A 14,627-nucleotide genomic window follows, 5' to 3' on the forward strand; every position below is an offset into this window, starting at 1 on the left:
ATTGATTACTTGGTCAATATAGACAATTAGGGAGAAAACTGACATGAAGGAACGGCAGATCTTTCTAGCTGGGTTAATAAAATGAGGTCTTCATACATAATTGCAATGTCTCCAGTTCAATTAAGTCCTTCGGCATCCCCACCTAGAAGTTTAAATGCTTATGTGCTCTGAGAATTTGGCCCTCTATTCTCCGATATATGTGTTCTTTCCCAGTGGGAAACCTGTAACAGTCTTGTAGAGGCTACTTAAAACATTCATGGAAACACACGATATCTAGGCCAAAATACATAAAATGGCTTAGTTCGTGCAACTTGCTTGGGACAGACAAGCTGAGGGCAGAAGGCGCGGGCGAGGCGTTCCGGGAATGGGGGGCCGGGAGTCTGGGGCGCATGGTGCTCTGGGCGCCCCCGCCCCGCGTTCGGTGCTTGTGCGCGTGCACTGGCGGCGGGGGCTCCCCGCGCGGCTCGGGGGCCCCCGGCCGTGCCCCGCCGCCCCGGCCGCGCTCGGGGTTGATTCGTACCACCTTGCAAGGAAGTGAACGCTTCGCACGGGAAGGGGAGGTGCCTGTGCCGGCCGCCGGGCGCCGCGCCGCTCCGAGGACGCCCGGGGCTGCCGCCGGCTCGGGGCCGCGGCGATCGCGGGACGCGCGGCTCCCCTCGCCGCCCCCCTCACCCTTTTAGAGGAGTCAAATCAGGCTTTTAGAGCGAGGGGAGGGTGGGGATATCCGGTGCCTCCCGGACGCCGGGAGAAAGGGGGAGGGCGGAGAGGATCCTTGGCCAGTCTGCGCCGAGCAGATTCAAACCAAAACAAAAAGATTAAAGGAGCAGCGGCCGGGGTGGCAGCGATCCCCAGGCCGGGACCCCGGGGGTGGCGCGTCCGGGAACCGCGGGGGCTGTGCGGACTGCCGGCGCTGCGCGCGGCGGGGGGGGAGGGGGGAGCGGGAGCCAGTCCTTGTGGGGAAGTGGGGGGAGTCGAGGGGAGCACGCGGGCCGGAGGAGGGGCGGACCCGCCTGCTCCGCCCGCCCGCTGGGAGCCAAGCCGAGCCGAGCGGCCCGGGCTGGGCTCGACCCCAGCCCGCGGCGGCGCAGAAAGCGGGCAGAGGCGCGGGCCATGCTGCGGCTGGCGCCCGCCGGGGCCCGAGCCATCGTGGACATGTCGTACGCCCGCCACTTCCTGGACTTCCAGGGCTCCGACATCCCCCGCGCCATGCAGAAGCTGGTGGTGACCCGGCTGAGCCCCAACTTCCGCGAGGCCGTCACCCTGCGCCGGGACTGCCCGGTGCCACTCCCCGGGGACGGAGACCTCCTCGTCCGGAACCGGTGAGCCCGGCGCGCGCGCGCGTGCCCGCCCCCCCTTCCCCCCGCCCTGACCGGGCCCCGGCCCGCGCTGCGCCGCTTCCCGGCTGTCCCGGGCCCGCCTGCGTCCCCGCACTCCGGCGAGCGCTCGGGCGCACAGCCTGACTTTGCGAGATCCCGGGAAGTTGAACCCGCCGCCATCTGGCGAAGGCGAATGTAATGTGACGGTTGCTGGTGTGAATATCCGATGCCACCGAACGTCCTCATAACTGAGGGTTATTTTAATTTGGGATTCCCCTCCCCTCCCCCAGCCCTCCCTCCTCCCCCTCCCGCTCCCGAAATAAAACCGACGGGACCCAGAAGGGGAGGCTCCCCGCCCGGCCCACCCGCGCGCACCCACGACTCCTGCGTTCCCATAATCTTTAGTGTGGACCAGGAACGGGCTGGACACAAACTGCGACGTTTAGGTAACGTGCTTTGGAGGAAAGAGGCCGAGGTCCCGGCTGGCGCTTCCTGTGCGCTCCAGGTTGGCAGCCGCCTCGCAATGGCGGAGCCTGTCGTTGGGTGTGTTGGTGTGCACCTCGCCGGTGTCGTCTGCGTGTTGTCAGTGCTGTATGGCTGTTGTCTGTGCCCCAGAGCCTACCGCCAGGCGCGTGGCGCGTCCGGGGCGGCTGGGTCAGGGCCGGGGTGGTGGCACGGCTGCATTTGCCTGCGCGTTTTGCAGACCTTTGGGTGGCACTCGGGCGGGTTGCCCTACCTTATGACCGTCTCCTCCACCTCCACACTCCCTACCTTAATGTGTTTACAGCTCACTAATCTTCAGTAACTGGTGAAGCGCGGGAAGGAAAGGGACCTCATTCTGTGCGAGCCATGCCCTCCGGTCTCTGTTCGCCGGGTCCCCTAGCTGCCTGACTTGCAGGCTGGGCGTTCCCCATTCCTCGATCCTCTATGTTAGAGCAGGACTCGCCCGCCTGCTCAGGGGCATCCGAGGGGTTACAGTGTTGCATGTTTCCTCCGATTGAAGGAAGGAGTGAGTTCTGAGTGTAACTATATTGTAAATTGTTTCTTGCAAAGTACTGTAAGTCCCTTGCAAGGCGTGAAAGGCAAAGTGTACCCTACCCAAGTGGCTTGATGCAGCGTTTAATCCGTTTATTTTAGAGATTCGTATCAGCCTTCCAAAGACTGCAAAATTGAGTAATTCTGGTCATGATATAAAACTTTTGGAAACCTGTTGGAAACATAAATTTGAGGGAGCCAAGAGTGGGGCTGAGTGGAAGCTGGCTCCGGGCAGGGTGCAGAGAGTGCCTTAAAGGTGGATGTGTGTGTCCTGAAAGTTTTCGTGGGTGGAAACAGGGCTGCAGAGGATTTCTTCATTATGGGATAAAGCGCTAAAGCTGTTGAGATAAGGACTTGCATCCTACCAAGTTAAAAAGAAGGAACACGCAGAACATACAAGTCACACGAGTGATTTGCTAGAAGTTGAGATGAGAAGCAGGCTGAAAAGCTCAGACTTTAACAAGCAAAAAGTTTTACACGGGCTGTTTTCTTTTCTTGTAATGTTGGTGACCAAATACACTACTGATTGTGAGCACTGATGTAAAAACACACACCACTGCTTGAATAAAATCCCCTTTAGATACTGGGTGTGAAGTGGGGAGGGGGTGACTGAGCAGAGCAGGCAGAAGAAGGTGTGAAGTTAGAGCACAACCAGCTGCGGTGGAGTGGGGCCACCCGCCAGCTCTCCGTGGAGGCTGCTCCCGCCCGCTCCCTGGGCCAGCCGGCATCTCTACCTGTGAAGTGCATCAAGTCCTCAGGTTGTCCTCCCTTCCTCTGGCTCCTCTCCCCCGCTTGCTCACCATCACCCCTCGCCTTCTTCCCTGCCAGTGCCCGGGCGCCCCCTGCGCCGGGTCGCCAGGGAGGGTCCCTGAATTGGGTGGTCAGGATTCTGGAGCGCCAGCTCTCCCATGTTTGGAGCTCATCGGTTTGGATTGCTTTAGGATCCATGCCTGTCTTTTCCCTCCACATGTGCCAAGAGTCCCTTTAACACAAACAGTATGCTTATATGTACGACTTGACCTCTAACTTCTACATTGAAGCCCGCATCAGAAAGAGAATGGAACCGGTTTTCTGCACGTTGAGAGGAGATGAAACCTTTGCATCCCCTTTCCCTACTCTGTAGAAAATCTGCTCCCATCCCCAAATTGTAAGGACATCCTTTATATTTGGCAAATAGTGTCAGGGGAAGAGGCATTTTTTTTTTTTAAGAGCAAACTGCAGGTCTGTTTACTGCAGGTTAGTTCATTTTAATCCTAGACCAATTCTCCTCCAGAACAGTGTTAATTGCATAAAAATTTTATGCAGGCGCTTTTCATTTTTATCGTAATAAAAATCTGCTCTGGAATGAATGGCATAAGCATACATTCACTTGTTCGGAAAGGTGTTTGGGGATTTTAACTGTGCACTGCCTGACTTTTCCTTTCAGTTGGATATTTGCACATCTCATCCCATCTCAACAGAAAATACAAATTCTTCATTCACAGAGAGGGAAGTGCTTTAAGCCCGACGTGGATTTAGGATAATCAAGTTTATTCCATTTAGGAAAAGTGTGAGAGGGGCGCTTAAAATCCCTGCAGAACGTGTAATTGATGTTCCTTTATCCACTTCTCACTTTTCATACATCCGAGGACAACTTCACATCCCCTCCCAATGCCCAGCCCTCAGGAAGAGAAGGAAGAAAGACACCCTCCAGTTAAGTCAGCTTGCGTGCTATTTTTAGCTTTTTTTTCGAAGGATAGTGACATATTATTTCGTTTCCAAATCTTTCTAACGATTTTCTGCTCAAGTGTAAGATAATGGAGCAAAGAGTTTGTAGGAAAGGCAAAGAGCGGGTGGGGGATGGGGAAGGCGTTTTTGATAAACGGTTTGTTGCTCACGGGAGGGTAACAGCATTTCTGCTGACTCTCCAGGCCGAGGTTTTCTTTTATTTATTTTTCTTTCTTTTCTTTAATCTTTTCTCTTCTTTTGTTTTCTTTTCTCTTATTTCTTCTCTTTCCTCCCTCCCTTCTTTCTTTCTTTTTAAGAAAATCTGATCTGGACGACTTTGTCTATCTCCCAATATTGAAGACTCTGGACTTCACGTTTTGTTTTTGTTCAAAGCAAGCGTTTCCCTCCCTCTGCACGACTGCCTGTTTCATAATAAACATGACGAAGGGCTTCAGCACTTTTTTATATAAATAAACCGACGCCTCTCGAAGGGTATATATTTGGGGAAAGCCCGCACCGGTCCCATTCTTTCTCCTGGGGTTCCTCGATTTTAGGCTTCCGAGTGGATTATCCAGTCGGACGGCTGGAACCCTGCACTTATTCAGAGCATATATTTTAAATTAAAGACGGTACAAGGAGAGTCTCGAAATGCACGCATTCTACCAAGCGTGTCTTTCCTTTCTTTTTCTCGCTCGCCCGCCCTTCCTGTCCCCTGCTCCCCGACCCGGGCCCCCTTTCCCACTGTGGCCGCTGCTCTTGAACTTGTTTCCGGAGGAGCGCAAGGCGCGGGCTGCCGAGCCTCACGCAGCCCTTCCCACAGCCCACGGGCGGATGAAGGCGCGTGCGGGCCCGGCCGATCCCCACCTGCTGCGGCGGCCGCGCCGCGTCAAAGCGGGGGTCCGGGGAGGCGGGGGCGGGGGTCGCTCCGGGGGCCCGGGGACCGGCAGTGGGTGAGGTGCGCCGAGCGGAGTAGCGGCGGGCTGTAGCCACCAGCCCGAGACTCTTACCTACGACGCAGAAGGCGGCAGGACGAGGGGAGGGGGGAGGAGGAGACACGAAAAACGGGGGTGCATCGGAGGCCAAGGTCACGGTCCGGCCGCCCAGGCCGCAGTCCTGGGGCCGCGGCGCTCCAGCGCGCCCTGTGCTCGGGACCCCCACCACCACCACCAAGAGCTTGGCCGCCCCTGGGCCCGAGCTCCGCGGCCTGCGCTGACCACGCTTGCCCACCGGCCCCCCGCCCGGCCCAGGGAGGCCGAGGTCACGGCCGCAGCCCGCCCGGGAGTCCGAGGCACTGACGGAGCCTCGCAGTGGTGGCGGCGGGGAGGCCGGGGCGGGAGGGTAGGCAGGCCGCCGAGGCCGGGCACTTCCGAGGGGACACAGGTCCAGAAGGACTTCTGGCGCCCCGCAGGCTGGCAGGGACGCGCCAAGGTGCCGCAGGGGAGACGCAGAGCTGTCTGCAACCTGGACGGGGCGCGCCGAGGTCAACTTAAGCTGCCGCCGGTCACGGCAGGCACCCCAGCCCCCGGCGGAGCCCACTCCCACCTCCACTTGGCCGTCGCTCCCCCCTCTGGCGCTGTGCCCTCTCCCCTCCACTTTTCTCCCACGTGTGCCCTGCTTGGTCTTGTCACCTCTCCCGGGGAAGTGGCAAACCACAGAGGGAGAGTGGGGGAGCGTTTTCCTCCAGCAGCCCGGCCCCCCTCCCCCGCAAGGCGCTCTCCTTAGCGCTGGGGAGGACCCCAGGGGCCAGCCGCCGCAGGGTGTCCCACCTCCAAGGCTTGGGGGTTGCCCCGCAGGAGAGGGCCTCTCCAGTGGGGACTGAGACAGGAGGGGAGAGGGGCGCGGGAAGGGTTAATTGTGGGCCCAGAGACCGGAGCTGGCGGTCGGGCCTCAGTCTCCCACCTCTGGAGCAAACCGCCGCCTTCACTTCCATCCCGCAGACCCCTCCCTGGACTTGGCTTTAGCGCCTACAGCAGGGGCGCGGGAGGCCGAGACGCTCCAGCTGGGCTCTGCCCTGGCGGCCTTCTGTGGAGTCCGGAGGCGCCCTCTGAGGAAGCTGGTCCTTTCTAAAAAGACCCAACCTGGAGAATTATGTAAATTTAAAGGGAAGATAGCAGGGGGGGGCCCCAGCCCCAAAACAGAATGTAAGCATCTTGGTATTAAATCCCAAATGAAAAACCAGCAAAAAATCATTTTTTGCACTTTTCATTACTGCGTTATCATCCTTGGCTGTGGAATTCTGTAGTGTGTTCTTGAGGCTGTGTGGTGTGCTAACTTCTGAACGCAGCTTGACATGCCCCAAAGAAATTGTTTCCTGCTTTCTTCTTTCTACAGTATGTAGAGAGCTTTCAGTATTGTAGATATACAGGGCATAATCATAAGGGAGCCTTCATAAGCGCAAAGTGTTATCTATAATATGGTGGAAGTGGATCCTTGCACAGGGCAGTTTTGGTTTATTAAGTTAAATTAAAAGTGAATTATTTTAAAATGACCTACTTACCAGCTTTCCTCGTGCCACCAGACACCACCATCTTTTTCATTTCATTACAGGTGGAAATGACATTTTTAGGGTCCTCCATTATGTGTCTAAGGCACCTCCTGACATTTTTTAGTAGACGGCTTTTTTTTTTCCTTAGGTATCAGGATATTTTTGTTATGAGGTATACTGAGATGAAAAAAAGCTGGTAAAAATACCGACCTCGCAATTAAATTGACTCTGGATACCAAAGTGAAAATAATCATCTGGTATTAATCAAGTTATGTCTCTGCCTCTTGTTGAGGAAAAATATAGTGACGATTTGCTTTCCTTTTCATCTGAAAAGGACTGTAAGATATTGAATGTCCCATAAAACTCCCTACCCTTATGAGACAACTTTTGTTCAATTAATCAAAATGCATATTTTCATGCTGGACATAGTTACATCAGAAAGAAAATTTGCAGCACACATTAAACCACCCCGCAGTAACGCGTAACACCCGATGACCTTGCACACTGCGTCAATCTTCAATAATATCATTGTCATTACTGTTATTATCCGAAGTGTTAAATTGTTGCCAGAATCAATGCAAGCCTATTTCTTTGAATATATTTTATCTCACTGTTGTTTTTTAACATCTTTGTTAAGAGGCCAATTAATTTCCAACTCTTAGCTCCAATGGAGTTTGTATATAAGAGGGCTTCCTGACTTTTTTTTTTTAATGCTTTATTTCTCCTTTTGAAAGAAAGGGGAGGAAAATAAATAGCATGTGAAATAAATAACTTGATGCTTAAAGTGGTATGAAATGACCCTAACCTGATTTAAAAAAGAAAATATACCAAATACTTATTTAATTTCTCTTTTTCAACTGAATATCAGGACTGATTGATTTTGTATTTTTTTGGAATCCTACCAGGATAGATAGCTTAGCCACCCACCCACAGTCATTGGAGTTAGAGGAGTTTTTCTAAGTGGAATATCAAGGCCTTGACGACGAGAACACCTTAATGTATTGGTTTGTTTGCTTTCTTCTAGATTTGTCGGTGTTAACGCCTCTGACGTCAACTATTCCGCGGGCCGCTATGACCCTTCAGTCAAGACCCCCTTTGACGTAGGTTTCGAAGGTGTGGGAGAGGTGGTAGCCTTAGGCCTGTCGGCCAGTGCCAGGTATGCCGTGGGCCAGGCTGTGGCCTACCTGGCCCCCGGCTCCTTCGCTGAGTACACTGTAGTGCCAGCCGGTGCCGCAGCTCCCGTGGCCTCTCTGCGGCCCCAGTATGTCACCCTGCCGGTAAGTGCCACCACTGCATACATCAGCCTGAACGAGCTCGGAGGACTGTCGGAAGGGACAAAAGTTTTGGTGACGGCAGCAGCTGGGGGGACGGGCCAGTTTGCCGTGCAGCTTGCAAAGAAGGCCAGGTGCCATGTCATTGGCACCTGCTCTTCCGATGAAAAGTCTGCTTTTCTGAAATCCATTGGCTGTGATCGTCCCATCAACTATACGACCGAGCCCGTCAGCACTGTCCTGAAGCAGGAGTACCCCGCAGGTGTGGATGTGGTGTATGAGTCCGTGGGGGGCGCCATGTTCGACTTGGCCGTAGATGCCTTGGCTATCAAGGGGCGCTTGATAGTCATTGGGTTCGTGTCTGGCTACCAAACTCCTACTGGCCTTTCTCCTGTGAAAGCAGGGACATTACCAGCCAAACTGCTGAAGAAATCTGCCAGTGTCCGGGGCTTCTTCTTGAACCATTCCCTTTCTAAGTATCAAGCAGCCATGGACCACTTGCTTAAGATGTATGCGGGTGGAGACCTGGTCTGCGAGGTGGACCTTGGAGACCGGTCTGCAGAGGGCAGGTTTATTGGCCTGGAGTCTGTATTCCGGGCTGTTGATTATATGTACATGGGAAAAAACACTGGAAAAATTGTAGTTGAATTATCTCGCTCTGTCAGCAGTAAGCTGTAAAAACAGAACAATGACATAAATCAAAGGAGAAAGAAAATGGGCACTTTATTCCTCAGAATTACTCAAATCAAGTTATTTGTAGTTGGTTAACAGGTATAATATTTCTTAAAACAAAAGTCAGGTCTTAATGAATAAGTTTCTCTTTCTTTTTTTTTTTTTTGATTTTTTTTTTTGGGGGGGTGGTTGCCCCTCCCTTGAAAAAAATGCTAATAAAAACTTCTCTCAGTGGCTCAGAGGTAAAACCGTTATATTCGATTCTTTGGTCATGGACAGTCTCATTCCAGATTTTATTGTTCCAGAGAATTAAATTAATTCCTGATGCAAGATCTGATCAAATCAGTATGTCTTCAGCTTGATGAGATTTTAAAATCGGTCTTGAAAATAGTCCACAAATTCTTTGCTTTGGGAGAGTTTGGTCATACACTAACGAGGAGTTAATAAATGAGAGATATAGCAGAAAAGCAGCCATATATTTTCAGAGTCCATATTCCCAGGAAATGGCCCTTCCTTTTCTATAAATCACCAACTCCCTAACTAGAAATTTGGAGGAATTCTCCCAAAACTTTGATTTTTGTTAGGTCAATAGAAAAATGACTATGTGAATGCAGACCTCTTTTTAAAAAGTGTCTATTATTTAATGCTTTATGCCCAATTATCCCAGTGAGGCCTGTGTGGAACTGGAAGTTTCTCTCTGCCCTAAAGAAGCAAATTAGTGTTGAAAACTGTTAAGACAAAAGCAGGCTTTGGAAAGGGATACTACGGAGGTTGGGGGCAAGCTTTAAAAACTTAGTACCTGCCTGGGAAGGGGGAGAGAGGATGTGCTGCATCCATGGGGAGAGTCTGCATAACAAAGGGAAAGCACTCTCTAGGCACAGGGCCAGAGAGTAATAATAGCATCCTTCCTAGGCCTGCAGTAGGATGTATCAGACAGCACTGTGCAGAGGAGGGACTGACGCAATCTAAAATAATCAGACATTCGCTTCGTGTTTCAGACTTTCGGACACAGTGTGTTTTATCTCTGATCTTGGAAACAGAATAGTGTGTGGCAGAGCGCGCTGTCCCTGTGTCCCCATTTTACTTCCCCACGCATTCTGTGGGAACGAGCTGCGCCTCGTTACTAGTGCCCACTGCCCGTGTCACACGTGAGAGCAACGTCACGAGCCTTCTCGCAGCCCAGCTGCCCGCCTCCTCACCTTCAGCTTGCCAAAGAAGGCTCCAGCTCTCGTCGCGAAGTTGGAAATCCCATCGTGCCTTTCTAATTGAAGGCAAAGCCCACCGGATTATTTTTCAAAGCCCTGGGTTTTCGGTGTCTCTAAATGCTAAATAAATGTGAACGCAATTAAAGATGCTCCGGGAAACTTGGCGACCATATTTAATTTTTCTTTCCTCCCATCTGAGGAGCGAGGAGATCCTACTGCTGAATAGCTGTTAGTATCTATTTTACAAGATTTACTCATTTTCAGGTACCTAATGTAGCTGCTAGCATGCACGCACAACAATACAATTTATATGGTAAATGGGACCAAATAATGGCTTCACTGAATGTTAGGGCTGCACTGAAGGGAGATGTCACGGTAAATAGCCGCCAAATTATGGATCATGCCGAAGTGTCACAACTGCACTAAAGACAAATAGCACCGGAGGCTATTGCCGCTGTGACGCTTCTGAGTTATGAAGAAGGGTAGCAGCCTGATGCGAGGCTCTTTGTGTCCTCCTCACGGCACGGGGTTACTAGTGCGGGGTACAAGAGAGGTTGGCCCACCGTGGTGCTCGGTTATTAATCTGCCCCTCTCAGACCTAACAGCTCTGGCCAAAGAGAAGGAGACGCTGCCTGGCTTTCAGATACACAAACACACACAGGGGAGGGGACAGGTTTTAGGAACGGAAGTGCACAGGAAGGGACTGGTAATGGGCGAACATTGTAATCAAATCATCCCATCCAAGAAGATGATGAAATTTCACGTAGTATATGTTGCTGCCCATGCAGATAGATGTGTGAAGTCTAAACCATAATGCACTTTCTCCCTTCGTCGAGACTCCAGGAGCAAGGACACTGCCAACTAAATTGCTTCCTCGAAACTGAAGTGCATCCCGGTTTCTTTCATGTTAATGGGAGGGTAATAAAGATGAAAGACCAACATTTTAAGGGATGGATCCCTTAAGCTACAGAATAGAAATTTATAATGTTTTGAAGGAATATCCTAAATTCAGCGACATAAAAAAAAAATTTTTTTTCAAACACCCAGGTTTAAAATAAAATATAATCTGAAAACCTCATGCTCGCTTTCCCCAAACTCAGGAACTCCAGTGCATGCTGTTTTCATTTATTCTTAGAAAACAAGCATGAAAGATTCCGCCCATTCAGATAATGCCAAAAATATGTTTAAACTTTTTTTTCTTATTCTGAAAAATGATTTGTAAATTGAGGGTCATAGTTCAGTATCAGTTTCATCTTCTTGGATTATCGTTCAGGACCAGCCTCTAATGGGAGGTGAAATGGTGCAATGCTCTCAACACCTTTCTTCTGAACTGTATTACATATCACAAAAAGTACATCCATAATTCAGGGCAATTGTCAGTCTTTGTTTTAGAGACAGGGCTGGGGCTGAGCGATCATGGTGGATGAATTATTTCTCGGTTCTCAGGGTGGCCTTCTCTGCACCTCAACCTTGAGGGCTCTGGCTGGGCAGATGGAGGGGTTTGACTTTGAGAAGCTATTCTTTGCCATTCCATTGTGACTTCTAAAAAAGCAAATGCTATTCCTTCGCATTTGTTTTGCATGCAAAAAAAAAAAAAAAATACCACTGGTGTCATTCCGGGTCTCTTTGACGATGACTCCTGCTAGTAAATATTGTCAGCATTTAAAAAAAAATTTTTTTTTTAGGGAATAGTTCACAAAGAAATGACACGGAAGTTTTGCTTGATAGGCTCTATACATTGTTATTATATGATTTCATCTGAATGGAGTTTCTCAAGAGTAGGATAGAGCCTCTGTAAATGGTCATTAGTATTACATTCAGTATTTATCTAATGAAAGTGCAGTGACAAGTAGCTGCTACTTATTAAAATGAAAATCCTGCGTTATGTACTTAAGGAACATACCAGCTAATGAGGATGTAATGTCCTCAGTACAACACAGACCTTCTTTTTGTGTTCCCCACCACAAGACGCTGGAAACTTGACAAATGATATCATTTAAGACACATGCCTGCCGTAGGGACCTGCTTTTTGGCTTCCTGTTTCTGGCTTTTATTTGGGTAACATTTATAATGGCCACCCTACTTGAAACGGGTAATGTTTTAACCCCTTCGTAGAGTTCCCAATTAGCATGAATTTACTACATTCAGGGTTTCTTTTAAAATGGGGTGTTTAGTACTGAAAATATTTTTCTTGATCACTTTACCACATGTACATATGGGATAAATACCACATTTTAGATTTATATGAAAACAGATGAGCAACGTGCAACTTTCAGAAAAAATACGATAGAAAAAGACCAAGCGCAATCAACTGTGGATGATAATTTCCTAGGGGTTACAATACACGTTTTATGAATGTAACCCAGATGTGAAATGGCCTGATTTGATGGGCTCCTAATCACTGTTCTCTATCCTTCCCTCTCTCTTCTTTTATTAAAGATTGTTTGTTATTTATAGTACTTATTTAAAGACACGAAATTTATCTATGCAAACATTATTCGGTACTTTCGGGGTTGGGGATTGGTTGGGGTTTTTTTGAAAGTTCGATTTTTCTGTAACTAATGTTGTAGTTATGGCCCAGAATTAAAGATTTAGGATCACATTTCAGAAGTCAGACATGAAACTCTGGATTCTCCATACCACGGATATGGGCATTTTAAACTTTAAATTCTATTGCTTACTAGACCTTTAGCGTTGTTGTTTCAACTTATAAAGAGAGGAATGTTCAATATGAGAACCTTATTGCTGTGACCCTGAGCAAACTATGGGACGTTGCCACGAGAAAAAGAAAAAAAACGCTATCCAAAATACGTAAGGAATATTTTTACCAACAAGTAATTCTTGATAGTAGAGAGTTGATATTCAGGGAAGGTCAAATCGGGTAGGCGTGTGAGGTTTCTATGTAAGCCTTTCCCTAGATCTGCGTACCGATGAACTGTGACGATAAGACTGAGCTCGCATCTGTTCCCAATAGGATGGCTTCTGCCAGCTTGGACCTGCCCTTCAGGGCTGGCTCATGCTTCTCCAGGGGCGCGGACACTCCCGGGAAGCGTGTCTTGGATCCCTCACATGGGAGGCTAAGTACTGTAAGGAGTAGTTTGGGGGAACCGATATGTGCCTTGTACGTGCTGGGAAGCACTGAGCCAGAAGTACAGAGATTCCAACGGCCCCCCAAAGTAAGAGTTTCCCTTGAAGGGCACTATCTGAGAGTGCCTTTCTGCCAACACGAAATTAAAATAATAATTAAAACAGACCCTGCTGACTGGCCCTAGCATCCAATAGGAGAGATGGATTGCTGCTTTGAGCTCAGAAAGGGGTTCCATACGATCGTCAGCCACTGTCCTGCCTTACCCTCTGCACCAAAGGGCTAAACTGTATGTTAGAATGACTTGCATGGACGATGTCTTTGGTCAGTGGAGATGTAGGAACGTGTTCAGGGACGCGAGGGCGCCCTGCTTAGAAGAGTCTGCCTCGCCGCCTGCGTGCCTGCCCCTGGGAGGTCGACCGGCAGAAACTTAGAGCTGTAAGGAGCCCGGACACTCTCCGTCCCTCATAAAGGAGAAGACTCTGTTGTCCCTTAAATGGTAAAATTTGGGATTTAATCGACAGTCTACTCCTACCCATTGTATAAATGAAGAAACCAAAGCCCAGGAAGGATAGGTGCCTCTTCTAGGGTCACGGAGTTCACCAGCCTCAGACATGAAGCTAGAACACAGGCAGGTGCCTGCCCAGGGCACCGGGCAATCATAGGCTTATCCCCTTCATAATCTGCCAAGGTCCCTCAGTACGGGGCTGATTAATAGTATCGCAGAATAACAACTGGCCTTTGTTATAAATCTTTTTGTGGATGAGATGACGATCAACCCAGGAAGAATATCACGGTTCAGACTGCGAAAGTGTGTTCACTCAGGACCCCCTTTAATCGAGCACAAGTCATGGTTCCAGATCATTTGATTCTGTGTCATCTAAACACCACACAGGGTTCTGGGGGGAAAAGTACTCAGTGGAATTAAGGGCTGAATGCTCACAATTTCGTTTTAATGCTACAAGGAAGTCTCTGTCCTATCAATGTATTTTTGGATGTCCAATCATGAAAATCAAATAAAATCTTTATTATCATGTGTTGAGTGGGTTTTTTTTTTCCTAGAGTCATTTCACCTGCTTATATTATTGCCTATAGAAAGCCAATGTTTGACCATCATAATTTTTGTACCAGCAAAACATCTAGAATCTGAATCTGCCATTCTACCTGAAATCGACTCTGAATCTAGCAGACTCAGGGCTATAATGCGTGGACGCGTGTGCCGGCAGCAGGGGGACGTGTAAGAGGCAGGGGGTGGGGATGGGGAGAGACACTAGTGGGTCCCACGTGTGCTCACGTGTGGCAGGAATCTCACGCTCAGAGACAAGCCCTTCAAAACCACATGACATTGAACATTCATGCCTTTCTACATCATTCCTGTCTTCCTTGAACTCATGCATAACAAGCGCAAACTTTCAACTTTACATGAACAAATCCTTTCCCAATAGAAACAGCTTCTTTTCACATTGAAAAAACCCTTCTTGGGAACAGCAACAATGTCAAAGGCAATCTCATTTCATAGAAAACCTCGCTTCTCACCAGGGGACTGGAAGCAATAGTGGCCCCTCTCTATGTTGTTGGAATTTACATTTGGAAATTGAATTGTCTCCTTGAGGGTCTTTGCTCAAAGTACCTTTTGGAGAACTTCTTACATCCACGTACAGCAGGGTACATGGAAGGAGACAGAAGTGAAGCAGAACCGGTGTCCCCTCCCCACCCCCAGCTGGAAACTCTGCTCATTCTCTAAGCAGTAAAATTAAATTGTCATTGCCGAAGAATATTTGTCGTTTCAACTTTTACATACACTTTGCACGCCCTCTTGAAACTTGCTTACAGATTTGACTATTTGAAAAC

At 49.4% G+C, this 14,627-nt stretch overlaps 2 protein-coding genes across 2 annotated transcripts in view; one reads left to right on the forward strand and one right to left on the reverse strand.

Moving 5' to 3' along the window:
• The window catches only part of TSHZ1 (teashirt zinc finger homeobox 1), a 78,308-nt gene extending 77,396 nt beyond the window's left edge, over window positions 1–912 (reverse strand). Inside the window, exon 1 of the mRNA XM_078060166.1 lies at window positions 524–912. The gene's annotated coding sequence lies outside the window, so the exon portion shown is untranslated. The remainder of the gene's footprint in view (window positions 1–523) is intronic.
• Window positions 913–954: 42 nt separating this feature from the next.
• Window positions 955–13,810, forward strand: PTGR3 (prostaglandin reductase 3). The gene is made up of 2 exons (XM_036117013.2): window positions 955–1,319; window positions 7,568–13,810. The coding sequence occupies exons 1-2, from the start codon at window positions 1,111–1,113 to the stop codon at window positions 8,490–8,492; spliced, it is 1,134 nt and encodes a 377-aa protein (XP_035972906.1). The 5' UTR covers window positions 955–1,110; the 3' UTR covers window positions 8,493–13,810.
• Window positions 13,811–14,627: the final 817 nt, after the last annotated feature.

Source organism: Halichoerus grypus, chromosome 13 (assembly GCF_964656455.1).
Source record: "Halichoerus grypus chromosome 13, mHalGry1.hap1.1, whole genome shotgun sequence".
Taxonomy (NCBI): Eukaryota; Metazoa; Chordata; class Mammalia; order Carnivora; family Phocidae; genus Halichoerus; species Halichoerus grypus.

Excerpts from the sequence above, each read along its gene's own strand:
- PTGR3 (XM_036117013.2), top strand. The coding sequence starts at position 1,111 with ATGCTGCGGCTGGCGCCCGCCGGGGCCCGAGCCATCGTGGACATGTCG. Across the intron at positions 1,320-7,567 it reads GACCTCCTCGTCCGGAACCG|ATTTGTCGGTGTTAACGCCT; the intron begins GTGAGCCCGGCG and ends GCTTTCTTCTAG.